Source organism: Ammodytes marinus (assembly GCF_949987685.1).
Source record: "Ammodytes marinus genome assembly, chromosome: 12".
NCBI lineage: Eukaryota > Metazoa > Chordata > Actinopteri > Uranoscopiformes > Ammodytidae > Ammodytes > Ammodytes marinus.
Genome location: NC_137216.1, coordinates 18,252,681 through 18,269,890, shown reverse-complemented (window position 1 = coordinate 18,269,890; position 17,210 = coordinate 18,252,681). Strand labels below are relative to the sequence as shown.

Here is a 17,210-nt window from a genome sequence, read left to right as displayed (position 1 = left end):
TAACATACCACATGTTTGGGTCAGGTCTTGACGTGAAGCCCTACAGAAAGGCTTGCATAAAAGTTGATGAAGGGAATACTGTACTGAAACAGGAGTTACCAGCTTAAACCACTTTTTACAATCTGCTTGCATTATATTAGCTTGTTTGTACAGTAAACCCTCCTAAACCTTAATACTGTGAAATTCTGGTTGCAAAAGAAATCACACCCACTGCGTTCATAATGTCGTAACAAAGAGTACAATTGTCGAGCTACAGTTGAGTCCGCTCAGTGTGAATCATGCTTGAAAACTCCACAATGGTACACCGGGTGAGCATAGTCAAAGGTAAAGCCCTACACAAACAGTATGTGCTCTACACGCACTTTCACACACAAACACTACCTTTGATCACCAAGCCCATTTTCCACCCTCACTGCAAACTTCAGAGGGTGTGTGGCAAACTAAACCTGTGAGCAGGGTTACACTCAAGGACATCTGTGAATCAAACAATGAAACCTTGTGACATTTGAGTACAGTTTACACAGAAAAATAATTATTTACATCCAGGGCATGTTGCTTTTCAGGAATAAAACACTCAAAGTCATGGAGAATGTTTTTATTTAAAGACAAGTCAAACTTACATTGAAAAATCTTACTGTTAAGCCAACTCAGTTCATTCATTGCCAAGCACGTCTTGATTCTGTGTCATGGAGTTGGTCATTCTACATTCCTCTGTAGAAACTCTATCCTTTTAACTGATCGAGAGACACATTAGCAGGCTGTTTTTTTTTTCAAACTAAGGAGACCTGACCTGTGTGGAATCCTAAAAGTGCATGTATGAATCCTTGTAAACACAATTTAAAAAGAGAATCTCATACAGTCTTAATATCTTGTAATACTGTCATATTCTATATGAAGTGTCACCTGTTTGACAGGTATCCCAACAACATTAAATCTTGAAAAATGTCTTATGCATATAATACAAATTATATAAAAAGGAATTTTTCAAATAAATTTGAAATGCATATCTAAATGTAATTATTTACTATATAATTGCTACAGCCTCAAGTTCAAGCAGCAACTACAGTAGCAGAAGAATCAGTTACTATTTTCTGGAAAAAGGAAACAGAATTTCCCCAGACAACTTAAAACTCCGTTTTTGTTCTTTGAAGCAAGTCACCTATGCTTACACTGCTTGGAACACATGCTTCTTAACTAGTACATTTGTTAAATCACAGCGAATCTTGTTTCTCACCACTATATAATAGTTTCACTTCACTTGTGACCAGTTCCTCTCTGCTTATACATTTCACCTATGTATTCAATACGTTCATTTAACCCCATTGTATATGCATTCATTGTTCAATAAAAAATGTAATGAGGATTAGACCTCAGTTCTTTCAATCTAGCTTCTTTAAAGTGCTGATTACTGGCCTTCCTTATCAAATACATTAATACTATTTTTCATTTTATTACTCTCACCCGCATTTGCAGTAATAATCCAAGATAAATCCTTCACTATTATTTACAAAAAATAAAATAAACCCTTCAATTTTCAAGGTGTCAGAGAGTAACCTTGTAATGAGCTATTGTATTGTAATCAAATCCACTAGTTTTAACTAATCTAAAAGCCGCTGAGATTAAACACTAATTTCCTATGGCACCGTATGATATATTATTTCCTCAGGAGTGTTTCTTCACTGATTAACTATCTGACTGATAGTTAAAGGTAATAAAACATGGAAACATTTTTACTTCAAGGTATCGAACCATGTGGTGCAGGTCACAGGCTGATTCTGGTCAAAGTTCAGCAATACTAGATGGCATCCTGCCTGGTTTACCTTATAAAGATACCCTTGAGCATTGTATAATCACCATGTGCACCGTTGAGACTAATGTATGAGCAGCCTTATGTAATATTTTGAAAAATTCTTACCCATCCAGAACCTTCCATGTTATCAGGTCTTTACAGATTTTCAGCAAGAGAATGCCTCATTCCACATCTGCAAATCAAGCAAAGTGGTTACTCTTACCTGCTTCATCTTCGTAAGTCAGATTTCTGTGAAATACTCACTCCCTTTCCTTGTTAATGTCTGAAATCTAGCACTTGCAGGTATAACTGCAGTATCTCTGACTCAATGGGATCTCCAATGTGTCCGGGAACTAGTCTTTCTTCGCTAGCACCAGCTGCTGGAGGGTTTAGCTAGCCTTGAAAGAGGGATAGATGCTCACTACCAGGAACGACACTGCAAGCTTCCTCCATGGGCGGTGTGCTCGATGCTGCCTTCTCCCTTCTCTCTCAAAATGCTGACTGGTCCACTGTGCTGGGGCTGAAGACGTCCTGACTGACAGTCATCTGCAATCTTCCACACTAGCGATCCTGAGGGGGCCAACTCGGGTGTTTGTAGCTGTTATAATCCTACTTGCTCAACACTGGTATATGTGGTGTATGTAGGACTACCAGAACACTCCCTTGTCAAAGGCCCTTGTACAAGTACATATAATATAGGGTATATGTACACTATTTATAGCAAAGTAAAATGACACTCCCAAAAGGAGGTGGTGGTTCTGGATAGACTGATTTTTCTAAACTTCACAGTCACAATGAGCAGGCAACAGATACATTTACAACTCATTTAAAACTCATTTAATCTTTTTCTGAACCAATGATGCACTGAACTTCATGTTACTTTACTACACAATTTTATTCGGCCTTTTTCTACTAATCAAAATATTTGAACAATCTAGAATTCGATTTTCTTGAGAACAAAAAGAGTGAGGGATCCCCTTAGTTCTAATCCAGACTGCTTACTGTTGTTGACACTCAAAACGAAGGATTTACACATTGTGCTTCACATACAAAATCATAATACACTTGACACTTGCAATAGAGCACTCATAATAACTTAAAAAGAAAACTTTTGTAATTGTAGCTCATCCGTGGGCCCAATATAACTAATGCTATATGACAAATTCAGGTTAAAAGACAAAGGATTAATTGACCATCAGAAAACTAACCCATATAAAAAAGACTTTAGAAAAAAGAAAAGGGAAAAACAACACTATTCTTTACCCTTGATACCATAGGCACAATACAGACACAAAGAAAAAATTAAAACAATTTTAGGAAACATCTATCACAATTCTGAAAGGGTATCAACTGCACTCATGCCTTGTGTATACAGTCCTTCTTCCATAAATTTCTCCGATTTAGCTGCAGTAATGTCTGACTTGTGTGTTCCTCTAATGCTTTCAGATGACTGCCTCAAAGTAACCTGCAGCTTTCCTGACAATTCCTTTGCTCACCTCCTCGCCTCTCCTGCTAAGAACTGAAGCCTGTTGAATGGATACAGGATAGAACAAATAGTTATTCTGCACTTTCATTGGCTCACTCTGTACTGTGCTACGAGGGTGGTGTGAAACTGAATGCAACTTACCAAAACACGAAATATTCAATATCGCCGTGAGCCATAGCCGCCTCCTCCTCCTCCTCCACCACCGTTGCCTGAGCCGTAGCCACCTGGAGGAAAAAACGTTATCGCCATAAAAGAAGTCAGATATTCCTCAGAAGAAATTACAATGCTAAGTCACTGGTGGTGTCATTTTGAAGTTTGATTTAAAAAAAAAAAACTACCGCCATAGGGTCCACTCGAGCTTCTGCCACCAAAGTTGTTTCCTTTCATGGGACCATAGTTGGACTGCTGTCCACCATAATTTCCAAAGTCATTGTAATTTCCACCCCCTCCGTATCCTGGAGATATGTGTCAAATTTAAAAGGCAAGTATTGATTTTAGATGTCTAATACTCAAATTGTATATGGATTACATCTAGCATTTACTGTAAAATTCAGAATTCTGGAGTCAATTAATTTTCTTTGTTACCTCCACCATTACCTCCATAACCTCCATTGCCGCCGCCACCAAATCCACCACCCTGGTTGCCATACCCCGGGCCACCACCTCCATAACCCCCTCGGCCTCCTCCATAACCTGGTCCTCCGCCATAATTTCCTCCTGGACCTATGATAGTGAAAAACAAAGCAAAGTTACAACAGTGCCTAACTTCTAACACAACACTATTGTGAAGCACTTTCTGAAGTGAGCAACCCATGACACAACCATAGAAGAAGTCTGTGAACTTATTGTCCTACAATGTTGAATTTTTACATTTCATAATCAATGAGTTAAATGAGCTTACCGTTGTCAAAATCGTCGCCATAACCACCTCGTCCTCCACCATAGCCACCTTAAAAGATAAGGAAACTATGTTACTCATTAAACACTTTGACTAAAATGTTTATTCTGGGAGCCTTGTCACATGAGTCAACATTAATGTAGGTTCATCTGACAATCTCTTTCTGCTCTGGCATGTTGTTTAAACTAGGTTACATTTCCAAAAATGAACTCTTTAAAAGTAGCTAAATTTGAAAATGAAGGTCTTGCCTAGTGGGTTGGATCAGACAACAAAGCGTCTCAAGGATCCTGACAAGCAACAGATAACACGTCAAGCCAGTCTTGCATAGCAACAAAGTTAAAGAGACACATTTCAGTCACCTCTGACTTTCTGTAGCCACTTATCTTGCAGGCCAGAAGAGCTGATCTCCTTACATGTTCTGGCACTGATATAAATCAGTCCGTTGTCTGACCAAAGTATGAGAATAGAAGTTGGAGGCAACAAAAAAAGTGCCTCACCCTGCCCAGACCAAGCTGAGGAACCGGTTTTACAGCCATGCACCATTTATTTGTTTGCCTTCAGCATAAGTAAAAAATAAAAAACATATCAGGAATGGTTTCGATTGGTGTTTCTGCCTGGATGAAAAACTGGAAACCCTTTAGGCACGTAAACATCACTTTCAAATGTACTTGCATTAGTATTGTTAAGGACAGGCTACATACCTCGGCCGTAGTTGCCACCACCTCCAAAATTGCTTCCTCTCCCCATGAAGTTTCCAGATCCTCCACTCCTGCCTGAAAATAATAAAAGGTGTCATTAGTACAGATACAACACATACAATATTGGTTAGTGAGTTTAACTTGATTCTAACTGTGATGGAGTTCTTACCCCTGTTATTGGACATGGTATTCATTTCCTGTTTTGAGAGGGCTTTCCTGACCTCACAATTGTGGAAGTTGATTGTGTGGAATTTCTGGGCTGCACGGAAAACGGGACAACAAACAACACAAGGTCATACAATTGCTCAATGTTAACCACTGGCGTGGTGGTTATCTCTGGAGTCTAAACAACCACATACCAACAATTTTGTCTACAGTGTCGTGGTCATCGAAGGACACAAAGCAGAATCCCCTCTTCTTCCCAGTGGAGCGTTCCTCCATGATGTCAATGCATTCAATCTTTCCATATTTCTCGAAATGCTCCCGAATGTGGTACTCCTCTGTGTCCTCTTTAATACCACCAACAAAGATCTTCTTCACTGTCATGTGGGCACCTGGTTTGTTGGAATCCTAAAAGAGAGTGCATCCATGAGTACAGAAAGACCAATAACACCACTGTAGAGTCTGCCTTCTGCTCTAGGATTTGTTTACCTCTCTGGACACGGCCCTCTTGGGTTCAACAACTCGCCCATCCACTTTATGGGGCCTTGCTTGCATGGCATCGTCCACCTCCACTACATTGGCGTATGTAACAAAGCCAAACCCTCGTGATCGCTTATTGTTGGGGTCCCTCATCACCTAGAAACAACACACGATGGAGATAAGAGCTGTTTAAATGACTTGGTGCCAAGTTTACAAGTTCACATAGTTTATTATCATTATCTCAAGTCATATTAACTTGCAATAAAATATACGCACCACACAGTCTGTGAGAGTTCCCCATTGTTCAAAATGGGCACGCAAACTCTCCTCTGTGGTTTCAAAGCTCAGACCTCCAATAAACAGCTTTCTGAGCTGCTCAGGCTCTTTAGCTTCATGGTCCTGTAAAAGCATGACAAGAAAATCTGAATCAGAATTGGTTTAAATGCCAGCAGCCTTCACACGCAAGGAATTTAAAAACAAAATAAACACAATTCACCTAAACATAGAACATAAGTAACCCTAAGGCATCTCATGTAATATATGAATAGAAAGTGTACACTAAAATATTACAAGAGATATACGTGAAATTATTTAAACAGAAATAACTGTGCTATGATGCAGGAGTGATCAGGATAAAATAAATGTGCAATGAAATACAACTCTTAGACGCAGGCCTATGTTTGTAAAAATGGGAAAAGCTGCTGTTATCGGAAACTAGGCGTCGTAGAAACTTAACGGCACGGTTACATAACGTTACTTTGCTGCTGCAGTTGATACAATACTGATACACACTAATATCTGCAACACAAACTCTGTATTGATGCTCTTTACGCCCAGAATGGAACGTTACCCTTGTTGTGGCGAATACATTCAGTAATAGGACTATACGAATCGTGTTTAATCAAGCTGTCAAATGAACAAAGTGTACAACAAATAGAAACATATATTGGCTATTTAATATAGGCCTGGGCATCCTAGCAGACAATCGCCAGGTTTACAACAGGCCGCACGGCCTGACGCTAGCTGCCGATGCTAGGCGTTAGCTTGTTTCGCTAAGGTTGAAAATGCGTCGTTACCAAAAGCCTCCAATAATAACATATCTCCTGCTACGAGTTATTGGGGTCACATTAACCATACAGGTATGTTCATTTGACAGTCGTTTGAAACAGCAGCCCAGCACAAACTGTCTTCGTCGGTAATACAATCTAGCCAGTTAGCTTGTTATATTTCACCGTCTAACTTAGCTGCAGCGTTAGCTCCTGTTCGTTAGCCGCAGCAATGAATCCTGAGCTACGTTAAAGCTACAGAGGAGCCACGATTTATGAACCAAAGCTGTGCACCCCCTCGCCAATGTTTAAGACTAACCGTGGCTTTAGTGCATTTTACAAATAACAGCATTAGATTTGCAACATTTAAGAGCACCTCACCTCCATTTCGCAGATCCTGTGCACGGGCACTAGAGAGTGGTATTGCTGCAGCACGGCGCGCAGTCTGTCACGTGACATGGTTGGACAGTGGTCTGCTTGTGTTCCATACAGTCATATGCAATGTCCGTCAGTCCTCCCTCAGCTGTTATAATCAAAACTAATGATGTAACAAACGATAGCAGCTGCCTGTGGTCTGTGTTGTGTATAATTATTTATAATAGGCTATAAACATACGATGAATTTTATTTTTGTACACTGACTGTCCCTTTTTGCTACCTTGCTCCCTGCAACAAAAAATAATCAAAATGACAATTTGCGCCATCTGCTGGTTGAAGAGAAATAGGCCTACGTCTTGACAGAATTATAGTCCTCATCCAGCTTCTGAATTCAACCATTTATTATATTTATATTTGCAGTCGAAGAACAGCCGCAGAAACTGGATATTTATATCTAGCCTATCTCATGACAGATAGGCTACATACGAGCCAGCTCGACCTGCTGGACGGTGAGAGCCTACAATTGGCTAGTTTTAGGCCTACAATTAAAATGTGTGTATTCAAAAGCACTATACTAGATATAATACTCTAGTCACACACTCATGTATTTGGATGTAGGCCTACCATTAGGTGACATGGAAAACCGTACTATTTATTTCACTAGTCTATAGAGTAGGCTATCGTAGGCCTACACATTCTATTCTATTGGGTTAATCTAAGGCAAGGCAAGGCAAGGCAAGTTTATTTATATAGCACAATTCAGACACAAGGCCACTCAAAGTGCTTTACAGGGGCAAGATTATAATACATAAAACACATTATAAAACATTTAAACGCGAATAAAAGAAGCAAATAAAATAAAAATTGCAGGTTAAAATGGAGACACATTATAAAACATTTAAAAGCTAATAAAAGAAGCAAATAAAATAAAAATTGCAGGTTAAAATGGAAACAAAAAAGTCTTCAGACTCGATTTAAAAGAACTGAGAGTTGTAGCAGACCTCAAGTTTTCTGGGAGTTTGTTCCAGATTTTTGGTGCATAATAACTAAAAGCTGCTTCTCCTTGTTTAGTCCTAACTCTAGGGACTGTAAGTAGACCTGTCCCAGACGACCTAAGGGCTCTGGACGGTTCATAACGTATCAGCATATCAGTAATGTATTTTGGCCCTAAACCATTTAGTGCTTTATAAACCAACATCAGTATTTTGAAATCAATTCTTTGAGTGACAGGAAGCCAGTGTAAAGACCTCAGAGCTGGGGTAATGTGATCCACTTTTTTGGTCCTAGTGAGGACTCGAGCAGCAGCGTTCTGAATTAGCTGAAGCTGTCTGATAGATTTTTAGGCTAGATGGCTAGATTAACCCAATGGAATGGAATTTGCTCTTTGACCCATACTGGTCCCCACCTACCACCCTCTGTCCAATGTGTAGGCCCACACTTGTGTCTCAAAGTTACGTTTAGTGCAACCACTGGAATAATGATTAATGTGTGGCATAAACAATTTGTAACTGATACAACTGATTGAAAAACATCACAATTTTCAAAGGGAGTTTGTTTCAATAATCAGAGCAGTAGATAGGCCTATGTGTTGTTTAACAGAGCATTCATCATTTTCATTATTTGTGGATCTTCATAGGATGATTACGTTAAATGGGACACCAGACTACATATTCACTAAGTTGAAGTCGAAATGTTTTTTATTAATAGGGTGATAGAGTGATAGGGTGAAAAGACTAAAAAAAGTGTATAGTCCTCAGACAGGAGATGAACCTCCCAGGACTTCCTAGGCCTATTCACTGAAGGGGTATGGAATCGTATTGTAAAGAGTTATTTTGATCGTCATAGTTAGCAGCATCATCTCAGTGGCACACTCATTGTTACCCTTCATTAACATATTTATAGTATAATAACTTTATGTTACTCTATTCCTCAGAACTAATGACCTCATATAGCGTTGTATTGTATTCAACTGTATTTGTGGAAACATGACATACATCTGGCGGTTAAAGTTAGATCCCTCTGACACAAATACTTGATTGAGCAAGTATGATCTATGGTCCAGATGCTACTGAGCCTTGTTGAAGCTGACCAGCATCTCCAAATATATGACTTTTTTATGGCCTAGACAATGTCTGTCATTAACTTTATTGTGGCGCATGAGGAAAATACAGCCCCAATTTTTCAGTAATGTTTTTTTGGCACTATTAATGATTAGTATTTATGATCAGTCCATAGTTCATTCAGGAGACAGTTGGTGTTAGGTCGATTTTATTATACAGTACTGTATTTGCTCTTTAATTTTGCATGTCCTTCTTATATTTTAAAACATGCACGAACGATCCAGGTCAAATACGGCTACTCTTAGTTAAGGAACATTATCGAAAGCATTGATACAAATATCCCATTTTTAATGTTTTATTTATTTATTTTGATGTCCTGCCAACATGTGAAAACCATTTTCCTCTCCAAGAAATACACCCTGTTGGACCATTAGAGGATGGTAATGGCATTGCTGACAATAAAAGCCCATATATTATACATACATTTGCAGTGGATGCCTGTTGTCAGACCAATGTTACACTTAGCATCTGAAGCCGAGCCTGTGAAAGCCACTGTTGTTAAAGTAGAGCAGATGGTTGGGGGTATTGTCCAAATGTTATGATAGATTGACATTTTTTCTATGTCTGTATTGGAACAAACAAGGGTCACATTAGAATTCATAACGTCGTCATGCAGTAAAAACTCTGCATATCAGATTCTGTCTTTAATTCCTTCACTTGCATGCTTCTCACACTGATAGGTCTGAAGGCCAAGCTTTGTTATTGTGATTAGTTTTATTGTAATCCCCTTTTCAACAGTTATTACAATGTATAATCTATATTTGGCTCCAGACAGCTGATGTGTTTAAGCTTTATCATCACTATGTTGCACAGACATACCTTCTGTTTTTCTGGAATAAAAAGTGTCAAAACACAGATTTTGACAATAGTTGATGATACATTGGAATTTTATTGTTGGATTAATGTCACTATCTACAATGTATTATGAAATGACCTTGATGGAAAGTATCTAAAAGTATATTGAATCATGGTTATTGGAGTATACAGGTTTGAGCTGTTCTACTAACATGCTTTAAATCACTATTATGTATCTTAGGAGAATTGTGATTTTTTTACCACCCAATGTCGAAGAAATAAAGAGTTGCTGTGCATTGAATAATTAATGACTAATATAAATGCATCTATATATTATATGCAAACCATCCAATAAATTGTATTTTATGTACTTGTACAAACCGGTGCCTTTCCTAGTGGTTGAACCGCTCCACAGTATAAACTAGTTAGAATGAACCTAATCTGTTTTCACAATTCAACATAAAAATGCTGAATACCTATAAACTCATGCTTTTTGGCTTTTGGCACTCATTAGGATAATCAAACACAACTATTTAGTAGGATATGTATGTTTTGTGTTACATGTCATGTACCACTTTGACATCCCAAACGGACCTTTGAACAACAATAATCCCAGCAATCATCGATGCAGGCCTGATAAATAATCTGATAATTGAAAATGAGATTTGCAAGGAGGAGTTTGGCGAATGCAGTCAGAGTAAACAGTACATTATCAGCCCCTCACATATGTTGTTTGATGGATGCTTTGTGTACACCTCCTCTGCCCAACCTCAGGACAACATGTTTGTTTGGTTGTTGATCACACCCCTCAGTCTTTGGACCTAACTGCCCCCTGACACGGAGATAATATATCACAGGTCCCACACACTGCTACCTGCCAGGGCCATTTCTATTCTGTGCACTTGCGATAGCTGCTTTGTCTTTTTCAAGTGGGATTTTAAGGAAGCAGTCAAAGTATCAGATTCCATTTGAACACTGTAGTCTTGGGTGTTCTTCACTGTATGTCTTCAGTTAAGTGCAGTGCCGGAGAAGTGAGACCTAAATGCAATTAGAAGTTAATTTGCATCAAATGCAGTAAAAAGGTAACAATTGATGACACCCATAAAAAGTCTTTGTTTGCTCTGATTTACTATACAATCTCAGTCTTGATTCAAATTTTTTTCTTTGACAAATGAGTGATAACGCTCCTTTGAAATAGAGGGGGATGACATCCTGGCGTGGACTAAAAGCTAGCACTTAGAACCACGATTAAATAATTAATACAGGTTTTTATACCCATTTTACACCTCCAAATTATGGTTTGCCATATATCCAAGATGCAGCGGCCGAGGAGCGCCGTGTCAGCAAGAATTTCATGTACAGTAAATCTTTGTGAGGGCGGAGCCAGGGGCAGCAAATCATCTGTGAGGTGGGGGATGACATGAATATAACCTTTCCCCCTTTTATTCTTATCAGGGGGCGTAGGTGAAAACACAGAGCACGGTAAGACATTCACACGCACACACGCACACACACACACACACACACACACACACACACACACACACACACACACACACACACACACACACACACACACACACACACGCACACACACACACACACACACACACACACACACACACTCAATTATGGAATTGTACGGTCTTTTGACCTCTGTATCCCATTAATTTGATCATATCAGTAGAATTGCTGCTGCGATTGTGTTGATGTTCTTCAGCTCTGCTCTGATCAGTTTTAGAGAAAGCGACCCAACAGTAGGTGGCACCATATCATAATGCTCCACACAAGGTGCCAGTGTCAAGGATCATACATGAAACAACTGCAGGTTTTCCTCTCCACTGAGCCCACTTAATCTTCTCTGAAGAACATCAAAATACAATTTTTTCTAGGGAAGAAAACAACCCCACATGTCCCCGAACACAAGCCTTGCCATTTGCACTATGCAAATAACTACACTAACAATACACTTTTGTATAATGGACATGTTGTGCTTCATTCTCCTCCAGTGCTTTCAGCGTCCTCTAGATGGCACCATGGTCCATGAAAAGATGTTTTTTTTTATTTTCAAATCATATCACCTTGTAAATGTCAAACAATATTTCTGGATACTAAATTATTATTTTTCCCTTGTGTCGCATGTCTGGAGGCTTGATGATCTACAATCATCTCAAAACCCTAATCATATTTGTTTGCCGAATTAATGTAACACATTTTTATTATTGGCCCATTACTGTATTAGGAGGATTTATTTAAAGCATTACTGTCGAACTTTTAAGAGTATTTGCAAGAGATAATGGGCATGTTGCAACTGGTTTTATGTCTGTCACATTGTGTTTACTTTGTCTTATCATTTGTCACTTAAGTATTTTTATTAATCTAATGCCTCTCTCACAAACAGTTAAGCTTGACCTTGTCCTGAGAAAACGTAGACTTGGCTCCAGAACCCCATTAGGGAAGCCCGCCTGCCATAACCTGGGTTTGGGCAGACGGACATACGTAAGTGGAAACTCTGAGGAAATGGTGATTCAGAGCAGGGAAACCAGGGAGTCAATTTAGTCACTGTCTACTACCTTTTCGCATGCAAGTACAAAGCCAATCTCACACGTCGGTGTTGACTAGAATCTCTCTCAGAGGAATTTAGGGAAAGAACAATTCCTAGCATCTGTTTCCTGTTCACTCGCATAGAGGAAATTGGGTGTAAATCACACCAATATAAATAGAATCAGCATTCAATTTACAGGAGCTAAAGTTGGTTACAGTGGCCTTGCATTTTGGTTCTCTCCGTGACCAAAATGTGTTTGTATTTGCAGCAATAGTGGAAAGCAGACACGTCACAGAGTTACATGATTTGCAGTATAACAGCACAAATGTACCCTATTTTGATAGGAGCACTTTTATTCAATAATATTAATATCTCTACACATCCGCCCTTTATAATCTAAATACACAGTAAACAGCACAATGAATAGGCTACAGAAGATGTTTTTAGAGTCGAAGAATATGGTTATGTGGCTTTGCAATGAAATACTTTTGTAAAATCTGTGGTAGTTACACTAACACATTCTGCGAAGTGGTGCAAATTTACAAATGTGTTGTTTAAAGTCACTATTGTCTTAGCATAGTCTTGGAAATAAATAATACATTGTTTAAGTTGAGTGTGTGTGTGTGTGTGTGTGTGTGTGTGTTTGCCATTTTTACTGTCTGTAAGTCGGGTGCCAAGAATAATGAATCTTGTATTAACATTGAACTGGGTCTGTAGATATGGACAGGACAACGATTATGAGTTTAGTATATAAATACCCTAACATTTATTTCTATGTAGACTTTCTAATTCATATAGATTATAGAGCTAAAGTTCATGTATCTGCAGAGACAATTATTAAACCCTTAAGCTTTGTGTGCTGCTTGAAAAGGGATTCATATCCTATGATAAAGATAGTTTTCATATATTTAGGAACATCACTGCACTTAATTAGCTTTTTCAGTATCGACTGATTCTTTTAGTCTGATACATGGTGGCCATCACAACGTGTGTTGATACTGTCAGACAGGCCAGGACTTCTTTTGTTCTTCTTCTCCTGTTTATGGACAGATATTTGTAGGTTTTCCTCAAATGCTCTGTGGGAGCAATAAAGTGTGCTAGGTTGGTTTGTCAGTCCTTAGCCAAATGAATAATGCATCGATAGGATTAAGGGCATCTGTTTGAAAATTGGTGCTAAAGTCAAAACAAAAATACAGATCAATCAAAGAAGGTGCCCATTTTTTTGCGTTTTTAAGCCACTGACTGTGACCTTCCTTCTTGCGTTTAGTGAGAAATAGAAAGAGGACGAGTGATTATGCTGGGAAAACAGTCCAATTCATTGGCCTATTGATGTCCAGAGGAGAGACACAGATAGTGTGGTGTAATAAAAACCTTTATTTACAGCTCCTCAGCGGAGAGCAACAGAGGAGTGCTGTGTTTCCCTCTGGCACTAATTGACTGCCTGCAGCAGGAGAAACATAGACTCTCATTCCTCGCTGGCGCACTGCTCTCAGATGTAATAACAACCACTATGTTTTCTCTCAATGTACTTCCAAAGTCATCCTCCTCTACAGCCATCGTAAAGGACTATTCCTTTTGATAACAGAGAATTGGCTAATACAATGAAGATTCGGGGACTGCATATCTGTGCTGCCATGCATGCTTGCTCTCTGTTCAAAAGGTGTGAGTCTGTAGTGATCTGTGCAGCTTCAAGGTAGTTGTGTGCGGTCCGTTCAGTGCATGTCGCCTCTTCCTGGGTGAGAAAGGAAGAGGGGGGGGGGGGGATTGGGCAGGTGTGGGAGGCAAGGGAAAACCACCTCTCCCTTCTGCCTAATTTTTGTGTACGGACAACAAACGACCACAAAAGTGCTGCTTTCACAGTTTTCTGTGGGCCGACGTTGAGCTCCCAGCAGATCGAGACAAAGGAATGGCGGGATGATGAAGTCCCGAGCAGAGCAGGGCAGGTGTTTCCTTGGTCTCCTGGGAGCCGGGGAGTACACCTGCCCACTACTAACCCACTGTGATAGATCGATGAGCCACTAACTGACTCAGCACTTCAAGAGCTCTACCTGGGATTAGAGCACAGAAGACCTGATTGAAACACACTGTCATCTCACAAACAATAACACACATCCATCTTGGCATGGCTGGCTCCTCTTTCCCTCCCCTGTGCCTTACTATCACCGAGAATGATTGCACTGTTGATGATGAGAGGAGCAATCTATTGGTTGAGAGGCAACGGCTAAATTTCTGCAGACATGATGTCTAATGGCACCACTTGGATACAGTAAACACTATCTGCATCACTACGGAGCAGCTGAATTATGACCTTCGCACCTGGTGATCCAATATTAGTTTACAGACACGAATACACATGCAGAGGCAAAACTCATGCACAGACCTACACATACAGGAATGCACACGCTCACACAGAACCTCAAAATAGTCATACACACACAGAAACAAAAACATTGCAATGTGAAAAGTGTAGTCAGATAAGCACTTTTCTGCAATGTTTTGAATTAGGTGATACTCCATTTAAAAGAAGAATAGCCATAAAGCCTGCATGGTCCCAGGAGTCGATGACTAATGTAGCATAATAGCCTGTGCTGGCATGGGTCATTTTGCAAGTCGACCCAGGCAAATCCTCGATGGCATTTTATCCAGTTAGAGAAATTATTACTATCTCTGCATTTCAATGCGTTTTTAGACTTTATAGAAATCCATTTTTCATCTTGCAATGCCCACAACAAACATGTTTTGGAATAAACAGTGTAATCAAGGCATAGTTAAGTGTTTATTTCAGGAAATTTCTCAAACAGCTGCTTATGTGCAAAATGTATTTAGGATTCAATAGAAAGCAAACATTTAATTTAAGTTTTCCTTTTTATGAAGTGCAAATTTATATAGATATGGTTGAATTTCCTTTTTCAACTTAACCCTTTTCTTTAGTCTTCACTTTAACCTGTGTTTTACGCAAATTGTGATTAATGTAAAGAGATTCAGAAGATTTGAAAAATAAATCACATGCAATGCTTAGTCACAACTTTGGAGGGAGCCTAAGCATAAGATAATACCCAACCAACAAGCCCATTGGCATTTACCCCTTTCCTCTCTTCTTTAGCCAATATTTATTCTACAAAGAATCAAGAAATTATGAATAGTGCTCCTCGTCAATAATGCTGCTGTAAATTCATAACTTCAACAGATATATTTAGCATTTTTATTGAGTAAAGCATGCAGATTCAGCAATAATCAAGTGGCTCTTTCCTGCACTAATTAATAAAAATGCAGCAGCAAATAGTATATTAAAATTACCCGGCGAACAATAGAGTCCATGTTTAGAGAGAGACTGAATATTTCATCTGGTGCTGGCATCAGAATATCTGGCTGCACTTTGCTATAGCCAGCCACGCTTCCTTATCTTGTCCTGTTCTGCTTATCTGGCCCTGTGTACAGAGTTGGGGCTGTAATGAGCGTCACGCCTACACCTCTCCCCATGTGGATGGTCCGATCGCTGTCCCACACATCCGTCCACACATACAGTGAGTGGAGGAAGGACTGGGTGTGTGCAATGCTGAATGTGCCACTCACACACACACACACACACACACACACACACACACACACACACACACACACACACACACACACACACACACACACACACACACACACACACACACACACACACAGACACCTGTGTGTCTCCCTCCACATGTGCCCACCACATGCATGCACGTACAAAGCTGCAGTGGGGCGGTTTTGTCAACTGTGGGACCCGGGTCCAGGTGGCAATGACAGATTTAGAGGATGTTGTGGACGGAGGTGGACAGAGGCTGGCCTATGGAGGATATGTGTGACATGTAACATGGAACGGTGGCGTGGAGTGATGACATCCTCTGTTTAATGAGCAGAGTTATCACGGCCCATGTTAAAGTGAGCTGCCTGCCTCAGAGAGCTGTAAATCTGCCGGCCATCACTGCCGCCCCACTAATACAGGAAGTATTATCTAATAAGTGAAACTAGGAAAGGCTAATTTCAATAGAGCCGATACCCCCCACGGAGCAGCTTTCAAGCGTCTGTGTCTTGTGGGGGAGGGGATAACCCAGTTTGAAACTTTTATCGCTGAAAGAAAAAGTATGGAGTTGGGTTTAGTGGGACAGGGCAGAGACCAGACACCTTTCGCACCCTTGAGTTTTCTTATGTTGAGGTTAGAAGAAAAAAAATCAAACATGGTGCCAGACAAATCCCAGACGTGCGGTTGTTCGGCCTACGCTCTGCCACATTCCTGGGCCACGCTGGAACTCTGAAAGGACCTCTCTGTGTCAGTGCCCCCATTCTGGCCTGCCCTTCAGCCCTGATTTGTAGAGTGCCGGTGTCAAAGGGGACTACTTTGTAGATGGTGTGCTCTGCTTACCTGTTTCCCCACAGCAGAGGCAATAAATGTCACTCTATGACACTCTCTGGACTTTTTCACCCTGACCATTACAAGGTTCTGCTGGGACAGATACATGAACAAGCCCAGCAAATAAAAAGTAACTTGTTAAGAGAACCTATCTGTATATTTTTAACTAAGAAAGCTCTTTTTTTAAGCATGGACTTCAGATAAAAAAGGCAGAGACAGCCAATTTCTTTGGAGTTGTGGTGTCTGGCATTTGTCTACAGCTGTGATGCAATTGTGTTTCAGAGTTTTCCTCCACTGAGCAGGGGGTAATTGCTGACTAGTCTTTTAACCTTATTAAATCATCCAGAGGCGGTGTTGGAGCGAAGATGGAGTTGATGATACTGCACCTCTCGTGCTTTTAAGCAACACAAAGATGCTGACTGCACTT

The 17,210-nt window shown here is 40.0% G+C and overlaps 1 protein-coding gene across 3 annotated transcripts; it reads right to left on the bottom strand.

Moving 5' to 3' along the window:
- Window positions 1–32: 32 nt before the first annotated feature.
- On the bottom strand, window positions 33–6,997 carry hnrnpa3 (heterogeneous nuclear ribonucleoprotein A3). Of its 3 annotated transcripts, none has more exons than XM_080038050.1 (11): window positions 6,941–6,997; window positions 5,790–5,912; window positions 5,523–5,669; window positions 5,231–5,441; window positions 5,041–5,130; window positions 4,875–4,946; window positions 4,177–4,224; window positions 3,861–3,998; window positions 3,614–3,730; window positions 3,417–3,499; window positions 33–1,982 (listed from the first exon to the last, which is right to left on the bottom strand). In XM_080038050.1, exons 1-10 carry the CDS (start codon window positions 6,944–6,946, stop codon window positions 3,432–3,434), a joined length of 1,020 nt encoding a protein of 339 aa, XP_079894176.1. In that variant the 5' UTR covers window positions 6,947–6,997; the 3' UTR covers window positions 33–1,982; window positions 3,417–3,431. The 3 variants fall into 3 exon arrangements, with proteins under 3 accessions (XP_079894176.1, XP_079894175.1, XP_079894177.1); XM_080038049.1 differs by lacking the exon at window positions 33–1,982 and adding an exon at window positions 2,127–3,315; XM_080038051.1 differs by lacking the exon at window positions 33–1,982 and adding an exon at window positions 2,127–3,315 and having other exon boundaries at window positions 3,873–3,998.
- Window positions 6,998–17,210: the final 10,213 nt, after the last annotated feature.